At 35.8% G+C, this 21,175-nt stretch overlaps 1 protein-coding gene across 1 annotated transcript in view; it reads left to right on the forward strand.

The window, feature by feature from the left end:
- Nucleotides 1-214: 214 nt before the first annotated feature.
- Nucleotides 215-21,175, forward strand: part of RASA1 (RAS p21 protein activator 1) — a 96,859-nt gene continuing 75,898 nt past the window's right edge. The window contains exon 1 of the mRNA XM_006187957.3: nt 215-1,354. Within this exon, the coding sequence (XP_006188019.3) occupies nt 834-1,354 (521 nt within the window). The 5' untranslated portion in view covers nt 215-833. The remainder of the gene's footprint in view (nt 1,355-21,175) is intronic.

The raw sequence follows: 21,175 nt of genomic DNA on the forward strand, positions 1-21,175 counted from the left end.
ACACCGACGGGAGAAGCTGCCGCGCCGCCACGCGCTCCGCCCGCAGCAGGACAGCGAGCGCGGCCGCGCACCGCGCGTTCCCGCCGCTTCCTTCCCTCCCGACTCTTCCTTTTCCTCCTCCAGGCCCAGCCCTCCCACCCCCGCGCCGGGGACGCGCCTGCGCAGAAGCTGCCCTCCCCTCCTCCTCCCCCGCCCTTCCTTCCCTCCGCTCCTCCTCCCGTGCCCCGCCTTCCTTTCTCTCTCGTCGTTTTCACTGAGCGCTCCAGGTTGGGAGCGTTCAGTTGATTTCCCAGCTACCCCGCCCCCCTTCCTCTTTTCTCCCCACCCCTCCCTTCTCAGCCCCGTGGAGGATGAAGCGGCTGCAGTGGCCCCAGCCCCAGCAGCGGCACCGGCGGTGGCTGCGGTGGGGGTGGCCGGAACTGGGGTGGTGAAGAAGCGGTGGCGGCGGCGGCGGCGGCGGTGGCTGAAGGAGCGGCAGCCGCCCCAGCCGCTTCCCCTGTGCTTCCCTTCCTCTTTAGTGCAGCCAGGAAATTTTTCGCTTCTGTGCATGTGTGTGTGCGTGAGTGTGGGTGTGTGAGGTGAAGGTTTGGGCGGCGTTTGTGCAGGCGCTGGGTTTTTTGCCCACTTCTCTTCCCGTAACCCGGGTAGCTCCCGAGCCTGGGCTGTGGCCCGAAGAGGGGGCGCGGCGGCGGGCTCTCTCCTTTTGTTGTTGTTTCCTCCGCCTGGGGAGCTGAAGGGGGGACGCGCCTGGGTGGGGCGGCTCGGAGCCGGGGCCTGGTGGCCCCCGGGGCTCCCGGGCGGGCAGGGTAGGGCAGAGCAGAGCGGGCTTCAACATGATGGCGGCCGGGACCGGCAGTGAGGAGGGCGGCCCGGTCACCGCCGGGGCAGCCGGAGGCGGCGGGGCCGCGGGCTCGAGTGCCTATCCGGCGGTGTGTCGGGTGAAGATACCCGCGGCCTTGCCTGTGGCCGCCGCCGCCCCCTATCCTGGGCTGGCGGAGGCTGAAGTGGCCGGGACTCTGGGTGGCGGAGCCGGTTTGGGGTCAGGGTTCCTGGGACCCGGGTCTGTGGCGGGGGCACTGGGGGGAGCCGGACTGTCAGGGGGAGGTGCTGCTGCTGGCGTGGCCGGTGCTGCCGCCGCTGGACCCGGCGGGGAGATGGCTCTCACCAAGGGGACCACTTCGTTGCCTGCTGAGACCTTCGGGGCAGGCGGCGGATTCCCTCCTCTGCCGCCGCCTCCTCAGCTGCCCGCTTTGGGCGCGGGCCTGGGAACAGTGGACGAAGGTGACTCTCTGGATGGACCAGAATACGAGGAGGAAGAGGTGGCTATCCCGCTGACCGCTCCTCCAACTAACCAGTAAGTCAAAACCACTGTTTGGGGGAAGCTGACTCCCGGAGAGAAGTGAGAAAACATGTCTCGTTTTTCAGCTGTGATTCGTTACGAAAAGTTTTGAAGCTTAAGGTTCCGTGCGTAGGGATTTAATTTGATCACTCATCTTCCCTACAGGCATACTCCTTGGCGTCTTTGTATCTTTATTGCTCCTCTGGGAAGATGTAAAGTTTTAAAGATGGGAAGCATGAGAAAATGTGTATCCAGTGAGAACCGGATATGGTTCTGCCCCTTCCAAATTGGGGTGGCGTCCTGGGATTCAGCTGAGTTTGCAGCTACCAAGGCAGCCGCAGTCTGTATTAATCTGGTCGTGTTCCCTGTTGAAGCCAGATAATTAGTGAGGAGCTTTGAATACAAGTATTTGAATGAGTATACTAATATCACTTGAAACATGCATTGGTCAGAATGCTTTGTTTTTGCTGCCCTGCAAATCCTAACTTCTGCCTATTGAAATCAGCGTTGCCGAAGTCTTTGGATCACTTTTGAAAACGTGGGTCAGCAAGCAAGAAAAGGAGTTCAATGAATTTCAGGTGTGATTAAGGGCCCATACTCTAACATTATCTGTAACTTGTGTGGTAGAATTCCCATTTAATATTAGTGTAATTCTTTTATAGTTGAAACTTTTTAAGTAAAATACTGGCGCAAAACAAAATTAATAGTGTGCTTCCCTTCAGCACTTTTTATTGGTGACCATACAGCATTCTATTTGAAAATTAATTTTGACAGTCTTCTGCAGAATAGGTAGGACAAATGACTTTTCTATATATAGAACCTCCCGCTGTGCTCTTCCTAAGTGAACTTAGGTGTGTGTTCATAAAGGTGGACCTTGATGAGAGGAAAATGTTGATGGGAAGCGGTAATAGCAGGGAAAACTTGTTTAATAGTTCCTTCATATCTGTTTTAATTGACCTTTAGAATTTTTACAACCTTGCTGAGTATCAGGAAAAATGATTTGTTTCCTATGTTGACAATCACTCTAGACAATAGAAAGATTTTTGTTTAGTTTTTGGATAAGCTTCTTTGGAAGATTTAGAAAAGACTTAACGAATTAGGACATTTTTGACTTAAGGCTACATCTTTTGATGGAAAAGTAAAGTTAGGCTTGTTTATGTCAGCTGTAGGGGTGTTGTGTTCCTTTTGTGGTGTTCATTCTGAATTCAGTTCTTTTTGTCTAATTTTATTTCAACTTATTTCATGCCTATATATTGCAGACTTGAAGGTCTTCTGAGAGTGTTAAAAATTCAACTTTTACAGTACTATTTACACACCTTAAAGCCTTTCTGAAAAAATCAGTTAAGTATTAAGGGCCCTGTGGTTATGACAAAGTGCAACTTTTCATACCGAAAGAATATAGTCTTATGCCAGTTCATAACTAAATTGAATTAGGCATATTTAATATATTGCAATTCTGTTTTTTCTTAATTTGTTTTGTAGAGCAGATTTAGGTTCACAGCAAAATTGAGCAGAAAATACTTAGTGTTCCCATTAACTTTTAAATAATAAACATGAATGAATACATAGGAAAAATTGTTTGTGAAAAGTCCATTGTGTGAGATTTTAATCATTATTACATGTATTTGGGAATAGAAATAATATTTGTATGATTATATATAGGAGAGTTGTTTGTTTTAAAAAGTGTCCTCCATTTCTACTATATTTTTAAAATTTGCCACTGAGAAATATAAATTTCCCTCTTTTCTTTATCTTAGATATCAACCCAGAGTCACTGGAGGCAATACAGTGTAGTGGTTAAGCGAGCAAATTCTGAAGTTAGACAAGATTTGGGTTGGAATCCTGACTCTGCTACTTACTAGCTGTGTGATCTTGGAAAGGTCAGTTTCCCCATCTGTAAAATGGGGATGATAATGGTGTCTCCCTCATACTGTCGTTTTTAAAGTTTAAAGAGAACCCTGAATGTATGCAGCACAGTACCTGGCATGTAGTAAGTGTTCAATAAATTAATAGTCTCCCCAAATAACAGTACTATAATTTTATTGTCATTAAATTGGCAACTAATTTTCTAGCTATAGGAACTCGGTTACTAGTAGCTACTTTAGAGAATGTTTTGAATTCTGAAGGCCTATCTGCCATAATTAATTATATTAAAATTTTTATTTTAACTTCTAGCAGGTTAAGCAGGTTTGGAGATGAAATTCTAATATTTTATATAAATTTTTATTTTTAAATAAAAGGGAAAACCTTAACTTGATTAAATAATGTCAGGTCTTTCATAAAACTATTGAAGAAATGTTTTTGGACTAAATGAATACTTGACTACTAGTGACTGGTTACCTTAGTTGTTGATACTAAGGAGGTTCAGATCAGAGGATGGAGTCCACAGTGGTTTGTTAGATAGACCAGGGTTTCCTGGTCACAGAGTTCAACATTGTGTCCAGCTAGTTTGGTGCTGTTGGTCACAAGAGAGTCAAGTGACAATATGTAGATACACCAGTACAAATATAATAACACTGTTAGTATTTTGCATCTTGTTTTTCTGTGTGCATGGTGAATCGTTAGTCTCATGTTTATTACTGAGCATTTTCATTAGTTTGGTTAAGGCCAGAAAAGTTTGTGTAATTTTAACTCATATATTTATTTGAATATTCTCCTTTTTTTTTTTTTTTTTGCAAATTTTGAGGAAAAAATTCTAGAAAGAAAAATCTCCCTATATATTTTAATGTTACAAAAGGGTCTGTATATAAAACTGCTAACAAATTTCTTTTTTGAGAGAGGTTAAATTAAAGGAGTTGGTCACTGGTACTCCCTGTACTATTCCGGAGCTGCTTTTCATGGTCCTAATTATTTCTTCCCTCTCTTCCCAGAGGTAAGGGGTGATGGTAAAGGCTATTGTTCCCTTAGTCCACCTTCAATTATATATAGAGATTTTTAACAATGAACCTGCAGTAGCAGGAGGCTCTTGGCCTGAATCCTCCCAACAGATATATATATATTGCTTGCTCCTAGTATATTTGGAGCATTTAGTGATTAGTTGCCGCCATTTAAAAATAGGAAAATGTCATGTTTAAGAAGTCTCAATTTCTTTTTTTTTTTTTTTCAGCACAATGCTTCAGTCATACATGAGTGTACATATATTCGTTTTCATATTCTTTTTTTTAACTTTTTTTATTGAGTAATAGTCATTTTACAATGTTGTGTCAAATTCCAGTGTAGAGCACAATTTTTCAGTTATACATGAACATACATATATTCATTGTCACATTTTTTTTTGCTGTGAGCTACCACAAGATCTTGTATATATTTCCCTGTGCTATGCAGTATAATCTTGTTTATCTATTCTACATTTTGAAATCCCAGTCTGAAGAAGTCTCAATTTCTAGCATCACTTGAGAAATCACAGGACTTGGCTCTACCTGATTGCTGTTCCTGCTTAAGATAGATTTCTGGAGCCGAGTAGTGGTTGCCCCCATTTAGGTCATTTCTGAGCCCTACGGTTATCTGTAGTCTCCACCAGGCCTGCTTTGCCTTTGATGTTACTTGCCTGGCATCTGGCCTAACTAGATCTTACCCTGGACCTAAATTGCAGGCTTCTTAAGCCTGAAACTTGAAGGAAAAAGAATTAAGGAATGTAAATAATACCTTTCTTTTCCTTAAAAGTCATCTAGTTGTTTCTATAAAAATAAAATCATTCTTAATTGAGTCAAATAATTGTTAAATGTTAATGTTAGGACGTGTAGCATTCATTAACTTTGTCAGTAATTGCATTATAACTTTGACTGAGTCATTAGTTCTTCATAAAAATGGGAGTGAGAATTGCAAAGATTAGTTAAATACAAAGTGGTTGCTGACTAGGACCAGATATTTTTTACTGTATTTCTGTGAGTAGTAGAGCAATGTAGTAGGTGCTTATTTGATGGATACAACAATGAGTAAGATGCCGCTTTTCTCAATAAGTCTCTCTTCTGGGAGAGTTTTAGATGTAGTGGGAAATTAAGTAAACCTATTACTGTGATTCAGGCTATCTTAAGATAAATATCATGAGTGAAGTTTGAACAAACATGGGTTAAAATAATAACGATATTTATATAATCAGAATCAGTAAAGTCGCAGAGGAAAAAATAGCAGGTATGTTTTGCATGCTGCTTAATTTATTCTGAACAAGAGGTAATTGGTTCCTATGCCCTGTGCCTAATGATTCTGTCAGGTAAAAAAGAATTACGAATTAATGAGTATAACCTTTTGACCTCTAGTGCAGAGTCTTTCCTACTGAACTCTTAATTATTTACCTGTGACCTGGGGTAGGTTGAATGGGGTGCTTATAGTTACTGAGAATACAGAGCACAACCAAAGGCTCGAATTGGTCTGGATCATTGATTAGCCACTCTAGGAAAACGAGGCAAACGTTATTGACAGAGACCAAAAAAAAAAAAAAAAAAAAAAGCGGTGAAGAAGAAAGAAAATGAAGAGATCTTTTGGTTGCTTTAGTCCCTATCAGTTTACTGGCCATTAGGGAAATGAGAGAATGCCTTTAAGAACAGCTCAAATACTCCATACAGTACCCTGGGGTAGGGGGTAGGGAGGCTGTGATGGAACTTACAATGATTACTACTAGTAAGGATTATTACTACTGACATTTTCTAGTTGCTTACTACCTAACAGAAACTGTTCTAATTGGTTTACATGTATTGTAGCTATGTATTGCTTCATTCCAAAACTTAGTTGCTGAAACATTTATTTGCTCTTGATTCTAAAATTTGGGCAGGGCTTGATGGAGACTGCTCCATGTGTTATCTGTTTGCTGTAAAGTCCAAGGTAGCTTTTTAACTCGTAAATCTGGTACCTCAGCTGAGATGGCTGGCCCAGCTGGTGGATAGCTGAGCATCTGTGTGTGTGTCCATGTCTGTCTCCCATTCCCACCCTCCCCAACCTCCCAGCCTATTTCATTAGCTTGAACTTCTTCACAGCATGGCAGATGGGTTCCATGAGGAAATGTTCCAGGAGGACAAGCCTCACCATCCCAACACTTAGTAGGCCTCTATGTTTTCATGTTTGCTAATGTTCCAATGGCCAGTGCTAATCACATGACTCAGACCAGATTTAGTGTGAGAGTGAACTATACCAGGGCACCAATACTGAGAGTGACATTTATTGGGGGCATGAAAGTAACTGCCTACTGCATGTATTATTCATTTACATGTAAATATCAAATATTACTAGAATACTGTGGTGAGGGAGGACATGGAGAAAGGACAAGTACTTTCAGGGTTTTCCCTAGGGCCTACATGGTAAGTTGTCTTTCATCAAGTGATTCCGATATCCCCACAATAGATTTTGCTTCTGACCGCCGTTATTAATTTTAAAGCAATTATTGAATATAGATGTTGGTTATTGCTCATTGTTTAAATATGTAAATGTATGTAGGCTAAGTGTGTTATCTTGAAATCATCTGCAGTACATTTCAGTTGTGGGCTAAATAAAAATTAGTTGTTACCAGGTAAAATTTACTAATATCTTCCCCATATATCTAATTACATATCAATAGGATTTAGAGTATTTTAGGTGTTTCAGTGATTACATGATTTTGTGAGTAAAACAATTACCATTATGGGGGACAAAAAGAAATAAAAAAGAATATACAATCTAGTTGGGCAATAAGACATTAATGATAGAGAAACAGGATGATAAAATGAATCTTCTGACATATTGTACAAATACATTTTTCAAGTTAGGATAGTTTTGAAAGAGTTGAAAGAATGAAAGTATATGGAAAAGTGATAATAAAATTTTATACCATAATTCTTTTTTACTAAAGCTTTATAGAAAATTTGATTAGCATTTGTAGCATCAGTGTTTGATGTTATAGTAGTTCCCCCTTATTCACCACTTCACTTTCCACAATTTTAGTTACTCTTGGTCAACCATGGTCCAAAAATATTAAATGGAAAATCCAGAAATGAGCAATTCATAAGTTTTCAAAATTGTATGCCTTTCAAAGTAGTGTGATCCATCCTGCCCAGACACGAATTATCTCTTTGTCCAGTGTATCCTGCCATCACTTAGTAGTCCTGTCTTGGTTGTCAGATCGACTGTCACAGTATCACAGTGCTTGTGTACGAGTAACCCTTATTTTACTTAATAGTGGCTCCAAAGTGCAAGAGTAGTAATGTTGGCAATTAGGACATTGCCAGAAGGAAGCTATAAAATGCTTACTTTAAGTGAAAAGGTGATTTTCTTTATTTCTGTTGATTTCTATTAAGTCAAATTCTTGACTTAATAAAGAATGAAAAAAAATCATATGCTAAGGTTGCTAAGGTCTATGGTAAGAACAAATCTATCTGTGAAATTGTAAAGAAGGAAAAAGAAATTCGTAACAGTTTTGGTGTTGCACCTCAAACTGCAAAAGTTAAGAATACAATGTGTAATAGTGCTTAGTGAGTATAGAAAAGGCATTACATTTGTACAATAAGGTATTTTGAGAGAGAAACTACATTCACATAAGTTTCATTACAGTATATTGTTATAATTGCTTTATTATTATTGGTAATCTCTTACTGTGCCTAATTTATAAATTAAATTTTATCCTAGGTATCTGTGTATGGGATTCAGTACTAATTTGAGGTTTTAGGCATGCCTAGGAGTCTTGGAATGTATCCCCTTAGGATAAGAGAGGACTACTGTATAATCATAAGAGTGATATGTATAGACACATGGTGTTTTGCTGACAGAGGAAACTCTCATTGCCCAGGTGCAAAAGCAGAGTCAGGTAGAATGGCTTGCTTAATTTAAGGTCACATCACTGAGTGGTGGTAGAAGTGGGACAGAATCCAGTTCTCATGAGTTTTCAGATATTTTTTTAGACTTGAGTAATATAATTATTTTGGGGAGGAAATGGAAAGGCAGAGGACCATTATTGAGTAATCGTGTACTATATTCTAGGCACTTTATATAGGTTATCTCATTTGATTCTTACAAATAACACAGTGAGAATAGATATTATCCACATTTTGTTGTTGCTGAGAAATTTAATAGAACTAGAATTCTAATGCAAATACTACACTTGTTCCTTTGCCTTGCCCCTTCCAGTACGTTCAGTACACACATAGGTATGTGCACCCATAGAAAACTTAGCTTACTGCAGGGCTGACTAGCCACTAGGTGTTACAGACTGAATTATGTCTCTCCACAATTCGTAGGTTGAAGCCCTGACTGCCGGTGTGGCTGTATATGGAGATAGGACATTTAGGAAAGTAATCAAGGTTAAATGGGGTCATAAGGGTGGATTCATAATTCAGTAGGGCTGGTGTTCTTATAAGAAGAGGAGGAAACAAACAGGAGTGCACGTGCACAGAGAAAATAGGTCACATGAGTTCATGATGAGAAGGTGGCCATCTCCAAGCCAAGGAGAGACGCTTCACTAGAAACCAGCTCTTTGGCACTTTAATGGACTCAGACTTCAGAACTGTGAGAAAATAAATTGCTATTACTTAAAGCCATCTAGTTTATGGAGTTTTGTTATGACATCCTGAGCTGACTAATACACTGAGCTTTGGATGATTTTGGAGCAGATTAAATGCACATTTACTACTTGAGAAACAGGATCTTCATTCTTATTTCCTCTTTTTCACTGTAGGAAAGAAAAACTTTCCTTATACTTTACCTTCTTTTTTTATGAATTAGTGACTTATAGCTCCTCTTTTGGGTATACCAGTGTTGAAAGATTGAAAGCACTTACATGCATGTCTGATTATTATAGTATGAAAATATCCTACACAGGACCGTGGGTGGTAGATGTAGAAATGTCTCACCTATGGGAGAGACATTACTCCAGCAGACTTTCTGTATTTACTCTGTGTTCATTGCATAACATTCGTGTTATTTTTCAAATCTTTTTCTCTTATGTGTCTGTCTCTAGCTAAGGGAAAGACTAGAGATCCCTTTCAACTCTTTTAAGACTTCTTTGTAAGTATAACCCACCAGACTGTGTTCACAGTTAAGATCTTTGTATAGTAGCAGAACAGCATCTCTACCTAAATACTGACATATCACTCAGATTTTTCAAATTAAACTTATTTTGACGTAATTGTAGATTCATATTTAGTTGCAAGAAATAATACAGAGATATGATCTTCATTTTTCCTCAGTGGCAACATCTGGTGGTAACACAACTAGGAAGCAATTTCACTGATATAATTTACTTATCTTATTCAGATTTCACTGTTCTACATACACTCTGTGTGTGGTGTGCATTTAAATCTGTGCAGTTTTATCATATGTGTAGATTTGTGTAATCATAACCACAGTAAAGATACAGAAGAGTTTTATTATTACTAGGATCCTTTGTGATGTCCTTTTATAACCAAACCCACTTTCCTCCATCTCTAACTCCTGGTGGCCAGTAATCTGTTCTTTATTTTCTCATTTCAGAAAGATTCTTTAATTGGAATTATATAGTTATGTAACCTTTGGGGATAGCAGTTGTTACTCAGCACAGTCCCCTCAAGATTCATCCAAGTTGTTGAGTATATCAATAGGAACAAAGGTGCCTTTTGGTTGCTGAGTAGTGTTCCATGATATGGATGTACTACAATTTGTTTGATCATTCGCTCTCTGGACAACATTTGGATAATTTCCAGTTTGGGCCATTATGAAAAAAAAACTTGCTATGTGCATTTGTGTTTATGTTTTTGTGTGGACATAAGTTTTCATTGCAGTCAGATAAATGCCCAAGAGTGAAACTGCTGGATTGTGTGGTAATTGCATGTTGTTTTATAAGAAATTGCCAATCTGTTTTCTAGAATGACTATCTTTTTACATTCTCACTAATAATGCAGGAATGATCTTGATTCTCTATGTCCTCACTAGTCACCATTTTTAATTTTAGCTACTGTCATAGCTGTCTAGTGATACTTCATTGTGATTTTAATTTGCATTTTTCAAAATGACGACGATGAAAATATTTTTATATCCTAATTTGCTATCTGTATATCCTTTTGGGTGAATTGTCTGTTTATCTCTTTTGCCCATTTTCCAGTAGGATTGTTTGTTTTTCATTAGAGTTTTGAGAGTTCTTTATGTATTCTAAATATTAGTCCTTTGTTTGATATGTGGTTTGCAGATATTTTCTCCCATTCTGTAGCTTGTCCATTTCTCCTCTTAACAGGGTCTTTGAAAGAACAAAAGTTTTAAAATTTTGTGAGGCTTAATTTATTAATATTTTCTTTTATAAATTGTGCTTTTAATTTGACACAACATTGTAAAATGACTATAACTCAATAAAAAAAGGTTTAAAAATATTCTGCTTTTAAAGTTAAGTCTAAGAATTCTTTATCTAGTGTAGGTCTCAAAGATTTTTCTCTTGTGATTGTTTCCAAAAGTTTTATAATTTTATGTTTTACAGTTAAGTCCATGATCCATTTTGATTTTGTTTTTATAAAAGGTATGATTTAAAATGAAGGTTATATTTTTGCCTAGGGATATCCAGTTGCTCTAGCACCAATTTTTAAAAAGGCAAATATCTTTTTTTCCATTAAATTGCTTTTGCACTTTCGTAAAAAAAAAATTGGGCACGTATGTATGGGTTTACTTCTAGTTCTTTATTGTGTTCTATTGATAATATATCCTCCGTCTGCTAATGTACTCTTGATAGCTGTAGCTACTTAGCAAGCCTTAACATTGGATAGAGTGAGTCTTCTCACTTTTTAGTATAGTTTTAGCTATTCTAAGGCTTATATCGTCACATAAAAATTTTAGAACAAGCTTGTCCATGTCTACAAAAACTTTGTTGAAATTTTCATAGGAATTGGATCATACCTATAGATAGTTTTGGGAGAACTGACATCTTTATTATGTTGATGTGGTATATATCTCCATTTATTTAGGTCTTCCTTGATTACTTTAATCAGCATTCTGTAATTCTTAGTATTTTGATCCTGTACAGCTTTTATTGAATTTATACTTAATTCTTTTGTTTCCTTTGGAGCAATTTTGTAAATGTTGTTGTGTTTTTAATCTCAGTTTTTGTATGTTCATTGTTAGTAAATAGAAATGCTGAATGATTTTTGTATGTTGGTCTTACATCTTGTGACCTTGTCTAAACTTATCTTTTAGCCCTAAGAAACTTACAGATTCATTGGGGTTTTCTACATAGATAATCATGTCAACTGTAAATAGGGACAGTTTGCTTTCTTCCTAATCTGTATGCCTTTTAGTTCTTTTTGTTGCTGTTGTTTGTTATATTAACAGTGGCTAGGACTTCTAGGACTATATTGGATGAGAATGGTTAGAGCAGACATCCTTGCTTTGTTTCTTGTCTGAGGTGGAAAGGATTTAAATGCATTTCATAATTAAATATGATGTTAACTGTAGGCTTTTTGGAGGGGAGAGTGGCTAGATCGTCTTTAGGTTGAGGTAGATCACCTCTCTTCATAGTTTACAGTGAATTTTTTACCATGAATGTGTGCTGGATATTTTCAAATGGTTCTAGGTCCATTTATGTATTTTTTTTATTTAGCATGTTGATATGGTAGATTATATATATATATTTTAATGTTGCAGCATCCTTGCATACCTGGAATAAATCTCATTAGGTTATGGTGTATAATGTTTTTCAAGCATTACTGAACTCAGGTGTTATATGTTGAGAATTTTTGTGTCTAAGTTCATGAGAGATGAAAGTCTAACTTTCTTGTGATACTTCTGTCTTGTTTCAGTATTTGAGTAATACTGGCCTCATTGTAAGAGGTAGGACATGTTCCTTCTCTTCTATTCTTTGGAAGAATTTGTGACATTTTGGTATTAATATTTGGTACAATTCTCCAGTGAAAACATCTCAGCTTGGGTTTATTTTTTTGGAGATTTTAAAATTATGAATTCATTTTTTAATGGTTATAGGGTTATACATTTTATTTATGTTCATTGAATTCTTGTAGTATGTGGTTTGTTGAAGAATTGATTCATTTCTTATTTGTCTAACATAGCAGCAGAAAGTTGTTTGTAATATTTCCTAATTACCCTTTAAATGGCTGTAGGATATTTAGTGATATTCTCTTTTATTCCTGATACTTGAATTTGTGTCTTATCTCCTTTTTGTTTTGTCAGTCTTGCTAAAGCTTTATAAGTTTTATTAATTTTTTTCAAAGGTTTAGCTGTGAAACTTAGCATTTTAATTATTTTTAGGTGTATAGTTCCATGGCATAAAGTACACTCACATTGTTCAACCCTTACCACCATCTATTGCCAGAACTTTTCCATCTTCCCCAACTGAAATTCTGTACTCAATAAATACTTCCTCTCCATTCCTCTTTTCCTCAGTCCCTGGCAACCACTATTTTATTTTCTGTTTTTATGAATTTTGAGAACTACTCTAAGTACCTCATATAAATGGAATTATAGAATATTTTCTGCAACTGGCTTATTTTATTTACCATAATGTCTTCAAGATTTATCTGTGTTGTAGGATTTGTTGCAAGTTTCTTTTTAAAGCTGAATACTTACCCCACATTTTGTTTATCTGTTTATTCATCAATGGATACATGGATTGCTTCCACTTTTTGACTGTTGTGAATAATGCTGCTTGAACATAGTGTATAAATATCTGTTTGAATCACAGCTTTCATTTTAGGGGTATACCTAGAAGTGGAATTGTTGAATCATAATGGTAATTCAGTGTTTAAGTTTTTGAGGAATTGCCATACCATTTTCAATAATGGCTATACCATTTTATAGTCTAAGGAATGCATTAGGGTTCTAACTGCTACATAACCTCACCATTACTTGTGTTTTCTGGCTTTTTTTTTTCTTTTTTGGTAAAAACTATTCTAACAGGTGTGAAATGATATCTCATTTGACTTGCATTTTCCTGATAAATAGTGGTGTTGAGCATCTTTTCATGTAATTATTGGCTGTTTGTGTATCTTTTTTAGACAATTGTCTATTCAGATTATTGGTTAATTTTTTAATCAGGTTGTTTGTTTTTGTAGAGTTGTAGGAGTTCTTGATATATTCTGGATATCAGTCCTTTTTTGGATAAATGGTTTGCGAATATTTTCTCCTGTACTTGGGGATTGCCTTTTCATTCTATTGATAGTGTCTTTTGATGTTATAGAGGTTTTTTAATTTTCATGAACTTCAACTTACTTAATTTTTTGCCTCTACAATTTTTATTTCATTCATTTGTTATGATTTTAAAACTTCTTGAGTAGAAGTGTAGTCTGTTGAGTCTAGTGTAACTTACCCATATTTTTGCTTTTTCCATTGTTCTTTCTTTCTTAATGCTCCAAGAGTCTTCTTTTTATCACTTGAAGAATTTGCTTAGCCATTATTGAAGGATATATCTGCTAGTGACAGATTCTTTTAGTTTTTATTTATCTGCTGTGTCTTTATTTCCCCTTCATTCCTGAAAGATAATTTTGACAGATACAGAATTCATGGTTGACAGTTCTTTTATTCCAGCTCTTGAAAATTTTTTTTGTTACTTTCTTCTGGCATTTGTGGTTTTGGATGAGAAATCTGCTGTCACTTGAGTTGGTGCTCCTGTGTAAGGTAACGCATGTTTTCTATGTGGTTGCTTTCAAGATTTTGCTTTGACTTTGTTTTTAGATGTGAATGTCATGCTGTAATTTCTGTGGCTTTACTTGTTTGTGGTTTGCTTACTTGAATCTGTAGGTTTAAGTCTTTCTCTTTAATTGAAATTTTTCAGCCATTTATTGAGTATTCCTCAACTCCAGTCTTTCCCTTTTCTTTATGGGAATCTAATGATATGGACTTCCATCTTTTGTTATTGTCCTATCTATCTATGAGACGTTGTTAGTTTTTTTCAAAGAGAAGATTCAAAGATTTTTCTCTTTTTTATTCAGATTGGGTAGGTTCTGTTGATCTACCCTTAAGTTCACTAACTCTGTTCTCTGTAATACCTACAATTGAGCCCATCCAATAAGTTTTTGGTTATCTTTCTTACTGTAATTTTCAGTTCTGTAATTTCCCATTTGTTGGGTTTTTTTTTTTTAATAATTTCTATTTCGTGGCTTAGATTTTGTCTGTTTCAAGAGAATTTGTAATTGATTGATGTTTATGATGGCTGCTTTAAAATCTTTGTCAGATAATTACAATATCTAATTCATATCAGTTTTTGCATCTGTTGGTTATCTTTTTCTCATCCAGGTGGTGATTTTCTTGGTTCTTAGTATAATGGGTGAATTTTTATTGTATGTTTGACATTTTGTCTTCTGTATAATTTTTGAAAATCACTTTGTTCCCTAAGTATGATTAATATATGTTTACTACTGTAGAAAATTTGGAGCCTGTTGGAAAATACAAAGAAAGAAATACTTTATATTGCTAAAGGTAGCTGTTAATTTTTAAATTTATTTTATGCATGTATATGTATAAAACATCCATTTACTTATGGATGTTTAAATAAATACATCCTTAAATTTGAATGGGAAGCAATAATAGGCCTTTTTTTTCTTTTTTACAGATTTTTAATCTTCTTTTAAAAGTCATCTCATTTTCTCATTTTATTTTGTGATTTTACCTCTTAACAACAGAAAAAATGCCAGATTTGATCACACTTTTAAGAACATTTTTTTCTCAATGTCTATGCTATTGATTGATTTTGAAAAAATTTCTAATTATACCATGAAGTATACTTATGAAGGTTGTACTGATAATCACTTTCACCTAGTTCTGACTTAAGATGGGTAATTGGCAAGTTATAATTGAAGGTACTTAGTAAGATCACATTCAGTGGCATAATTAGTTCCTATTTTAGCTTTTTTCTGCTTTTAATATTGGTCAGTGCTCTTAGAATTCTTCTATTGTTTATAAGATGGTGAGAAAATGTCTTCTTCTGAATAAGTGTTCAGAAACGTTGAGTTAACCCTATTAACTTCCAGTTTACCAGCATACTTTCAGGAATCAGTATCTTGAGCCCATTGAGCCTTCATTCATCACCTTTTTTTTTTTTTTTGAAGTAAATCATTATTAGCTTCCTTATTTATTGAGCAACAAATTTTATAGAGATTCTTCTACGTATTATCTCACTTAAGTGACTGTAAATTCACCTATCACATTATATGTAGTGAGCTTGGTTACTTATCTGTATCATTGGATTTTAGATTAGCATGCATTTAGGGGAAATTCCTAATCACTGGATTAAATAGTGACTACATGAGGCCTTAGGAATATTTTACTGCCTTTTAGTTTCTCCTTGACTAAGAAAACTGATGTAGGTATCTAGAGTGGAGTTAGTACTGTACTTGTTTACTTACGGCAGACAGCAGTGGTAAGGTGATGGTAAGAGAAATTAAATTAGTTTTCAGTAGTTCTTCGGAATCCTATTAGAGTTTTCTACATTTGTCACTGCTAGCAATCTAAGATGAGATAACTGTGGTTTAATATTTGCTGTTAGTCGTTACACAAACTTAGTTTTTCATGGAATTAAGAAAAAAGGAATACAGATCTCACATTGACAGGGGACTGGTTAAGGGACTAGAGGATTAACTAGCATCCTCTAGTTAATACTAGAATTCCTGAATATTATCCTCAGAATGTTTTCATCATGAAGCCATTTTTGCAATAATTATGAAAGTGAATAGAAAATACCTGATACTTTTATTTTGACACTGTGTTTTAGGGACCTGTTCTATGTAATTTGATAAAATAACATTTAACATTACAGTGTCAGAAATGATACAAAGTCTTAGAGTGCTGTGGAGAAATAGTGCCTTTTAATAAACTAGTATTAATTTTTATGAAAGTGGTATTACTTGGCATGGGGCCTGTGAGTACAATAGAGGAAAAGTTGAAATGTAATAGCTCACAGATACATCTCGCTATACTTTAAATACCATAAGGAACTTGTGCATTGACTTGTAGGTATGTGAATTCCACAGAATGCAATCTTCTACTTAACTTTTCAAAACTTTTTTTTTGGTCTTTTAAATTTTAGTCAACTTGCATTTCTTTTTCTCCTTTCTGCATTCCAATGTAATTGTTTACTGTGATGTTTCTTTTCTACTTCCTAAGTTGCTTTAGAATCTTAACTTTTTTTTTTTTAATCTCCTGTGGTTTCAGATCCTTATTTTCTCTTTCCTTCTTCTGGCATAGTCTGTTAATTTTTTCCCTGTCCCTAATCTCTTTCTCTGCCAATTAATAGTTCTCTTTATCAGTGATTTTCAAAATTTTCTTATTTTGTCCAAGTTAAAATTAAGAAATTTGTTGTACATTGTGACACAACTTGCATGTGTGTAAATACCAAAAAAAAGAAACAAAATTTAATGAAAAATACCCTTTTAAAAATTACTATCTGTGACACTTTCTATTTTCTTTTTAACTCTATTCTACTTTAAAAAAAGCATACTAGTAGAGAGTAACTAAACTGAATTTGAGATCCCCAGCAGTTTGAAAAACTGCTTTATATTACTTCCAGGATGATTTTGTAAAGACAAATTGTACTGTACACTCTCTTGAGATGATTCCATGAGTATCCTTTTGTGTAACAGAGTAATGGCTTTCAAACCTAATTTTAACCATGACTCACCAAAAGAAATAGAATTTACGTGTGTGACTCAGCACATACATAAAACAAACATACATAAGAAACAAAAGTTAATGAAACAGTACTTACTCTTACTACCTTGGTTGCACTCTTTTTACTGTTCTGTTCTTCTCTAGTTCACTTCAGTATTCAAACAAACAAACAAACAAACAAACAAACAAACAGATTGTGACCTACTAAATTGATTTCTTGACCCAGTGGCTTGAGACCTGCAGTTTGAGGCAAGAAAATTAAAGCTTTAGTGTGATACACAATGCTGTTACCTTGTTCTCCAGTCTTTCATATTTCATCCATACTATACTCTTTATTGCTTAAACTAGCTGTGCCTTCTATCTCTCCTTTTCCTATTTATTCTGTCTAGGATACCCTTCTCTGTACCTTGATCGTGTGACGAATTTCATTCATTCTTCTGAATATAGCTGAGATGTTAGTGAAAGTGGTACATAATGACAAAAATAAAAGTTTCTTCTCAAGCAGTGATGACAGTAGTCTCATTAAACAAAACTTGGAAAGAAATGTTTTCTAAGAGAATTAAACTGCAGTATCTCAAGTAAATTAACATGTGATGAATTAAAGATGCTTTCTGTTTTGAAAGATCTGACATGAACCAGTTGTTAGTTCTGACATATTTAAATACTGGAGATTGTAGCAAATGACAGTCTTAATGGACTCATAGAAAATGTAGCCTTATTAAAGGTGTGTCACCAGTGATCATCTAAATTCAAGGGAATGTGCCATTTTAAGCCCAAGAATGAAACGATTTCTGGTGCAGTTATTTTTTTAATTAGACAAATGTTTTCATTACATACATGAATTATCTATATTCTTTGTCCAGATTTCATGCTCAGTAAACAACCTCCCCCACAAGTTTTTAAATTGGAAAATCTGCAGAAAAGTTGTAAGAATAATATACTGAGTAACCGTATATCCTTAACCTTGACAGTTTGCCACTTTTTGTTTATCCTTTAGTCTTTATACATTCATTCACATATTGTATTATTATTTTTGCTAAACTGTGAGTTACTTACAGAGATCATGTGACTTTCCTTTTATATTCTTCATCTTGTATATCCTAATAAGGCAATAGTCCACATAGCCAAATATAATGAATTTAATATTAATATAGTATTCATACTCAGATATCAGCCTATAATGTCCTTTATATCTGTTTATTTTGTTTTAATGAATTGCATTTAATTGTTATATCACTTTAGTCTCCTTTAATCTGGAACAGTTCCTCCAGCTTCTTTTTCTTCCATCATATTGACATTTTTGAAAAGTCCAGGACAGTCATCTGGCAGAATGTGTATCAGTTTGTATTTGTCTGATTATTTCCTCATAATTAGATTCAGGTTAGCTATTCTTAGCTGGAATACTCCATTGGTTATGAGTTCTTGGTACATCCTATGCATGGCACATGATGTCATTTGTCTTATTGATGATGTACATTAAGTTCAAACTTACTTTAGGTAGATCCCACCGGATTTCACCATTTAAAAGGTAAATTAGTAAATAATAAGTACTCAGGGTCTTAGTATTCATTGATGACTTTTACTTGAATCAGTTGTTACTCTGTTGTAGTGGTATTGTAAAGTGGTTTTCTTTCTTATTTATCACTCCTTTGAAATTTATTAGCTTTCTTCATTACACAAGTTTATGATTCTAATTTGACTTCCCAGTTAATAGGCTTGCAGGGGGAGAGTAAGCTGGGAAGAGCTGTATGGAGGCATTTATTTCTTCTTATTAATAGAAAAATTGTTGCGGTTTCTATGTGAGTCACTTGTAAGCTTTGTTAGAATGCATCAACAACCTTGAATCCAGTCTGCTTGTGAAACTTGGCAAACTTGAAGTTGAGTAGCAGACCCTGGAGAAGTCACCTGGGCTATTACTACTTCATGAAGTCTCTTGGCAGCCAGCAAGTTAGTTTTGCCTAACATCTTACCCCTTTGTTTTACTGTTTTTACAGTGATCTTTTCCAAATAATAAGGGCTGGGAGAATGCATATCAGAAAAGGTGTTGGATTTAATGTTAAAGGTAATGTATAATTGTAGGAATGCTATTTGAGTAAAGTGGTAAATGCTTGTAGGTAAGAGTAAAGGAGTATTGTGTCTACCCAACCCAATTTTTTTGAGTTAATAAACTTTATTTTTTACAGCAACTTTAAGTTCAAGGAAAAATTGAACCACAAATACAGAGAATTCTCATATATCCCTGTCCCCACACATGCACCCCCCCAATCAACATTTGACAGCACAGTGGTACATTTGTTACAATCGATGAACCTACAATTGACTCTCTCAAAGTCCGCTGGTTTACATTAGAATTCACTTTTGGTGTTGTTCATTTTAAGGGTTTTGACAAATGTAAATCTCATGTGTCTCCTACTGTAGTGAAATAGTGAGTAATTTCACTGCCTGTCCTGTCTATTCATCCCTCCCTACTCCACGCCTTGCCAACCCCTAGCATTCTTTTTACCATCTCCATAATTTTGCCTTTTCCAGAATGTCATATAGTTGGAATTGTACAGTAGGTAGCATTTTCAGTTTGGTTTCTTACACTTAGTAATGTGTATACATGTCTTTTCATTGCTTTCTGGCTCATCTCTTTAGTGCTGAATATTTTTGCATTGTCTGGATGTACCTCAGTTTATTTATCCCTTCATCTATGGAAGGGCTTCTGTTGGTTGCTTCCATGTTTTGTCAATTACCAATAAAGCTGCTGTAACCATCATGTTCAGGTTTTTGTATGGACATAAGTTTTCATTTTATTTGGGAAGATACCAAGGAGCATAATTGCTGGATTATGTGGTAAAGAATATGTTCGATTTTTGGAAAACCCTAAAACTGTCCTGCAAAGTGGCTATACCTTTTTGCATTCCCACCATCAAATGATGAAAGTTGCTGTTGCTCCTCATTCAGGCTAGCATTTGTTGTTGTAAGTGTTGCAGATTTTGGCCATTCTAAAAGGTGTCAGTCCTAAGTAAATGTCCTTTGCAAGTATTTTCTTCCAGGCTTGCCTTCTCATTCTCTTGGCATTGTCTTTCACAGAGCAGAAATTTTGAATTTTGATGAAGTTTAGCTTACCCGTTATTTCTTTTAATGCTTTTAGTGTTGTATGTTGAAAGTCATCACGGTACCCAAGGTCATTTAGATTTTCAACTATGTTATCTTGTAGGAGTTTTATAGTTTGCTGTACATTTAGGTTTGTGATCCATTTTGATTTATTTTGTGTGTGAAGTTTGTAAAGTCTGTGTCTAGATTTTTTTTTTTGTATTTAAATGTCCAGTTGGTCAGCATTGTTTATTGAAAAGACTATCTTTACTCCATTGTATTGCTTTTATTACTTTGTCCAAGATCAGTTTGATTATATTTGGGTCTGGTACTGGGTTTTCTGTTTGTTACCATTAATCTATTTGTCTGTTCTTTCACGAGTACCACCCTGTCTTGATTACTGTGGCTTTATAGTAAATCTTCAAGTCAAATAATGTCAGTCTTCTGACTTTGTTCTTCTCTTTCAATATTAAGATGACTATTCCTTTCCATATAAACTTTAGAATTAGCTCGTCGATATCCGTAAAGTAATTTGCTGGGGTTTTGATTGAAATTTCTAGAACGTAGATTGAGAGATCTAGAAAGTAGATCAAGTTAGGAAGAAATATGACAGCTTGACAGTGTTGAGTCTTCCTAGCCACGGACATGGAATGTCTCTCCATTTATTTAGTTCTTTTGTGATTTTTTCATTAGAGTTTTGTAGTTTTCCTCATCTAGATCTTGAACATGTTTTGTTGTACTTACACCTGACTAATTGTTTGGAGTGCTAATATAAATGGAAATGGATTTAAATTTAGAATTCCACTTGGTTATAGCTGGTATGTAGGAAAGCTATTGGCTTCTATGTATTAACCTTGTCTCCTGAAATCTTGCTATAATCTCTTTAGTTCTAGCAGTTTTTTGTTGATTCATTTGGATTTGCTTCGCGGATGTTCATACTGTATGCAAACAATGACAGTTTCGTTTCTTGCTTCCCAGTTGTACACCTTTTATTTCTTGTCTAATGCATTGAGACTTCCAGTACAATAATGAAAAGATGTGGTGTGAAAAGATATCCTTGACTTGTTTCCAATCTTAGTGGAAAACTTCATTTGTCACCATTAAGTGTGATGTTACTTGTAAGTGTTTTGGAAAGGTCTTTAAAATTGATAGATCTTTCCCAAGTTAAGAAAGTTCCTTTGTGTTTCTAGATTTTTGAGTTTTCTTTTATTAATGGGTGTTGGA

Source organism: Camelus ferus, chromosome 3 (genome assembly GCF_009834535.1).
Source record: "Camelus ferus isolate YT-003-E chromosome 3, BCGSAC_Cfer_1.0, whole genome shotgun sequence".
In the NCBI taxonomy this organism is placed as follows: Eukaryota; Metazoa; Chordata; class Mammalia; order Artiodactyla; family Camelidae; genus Camelus; species Camelus ferus.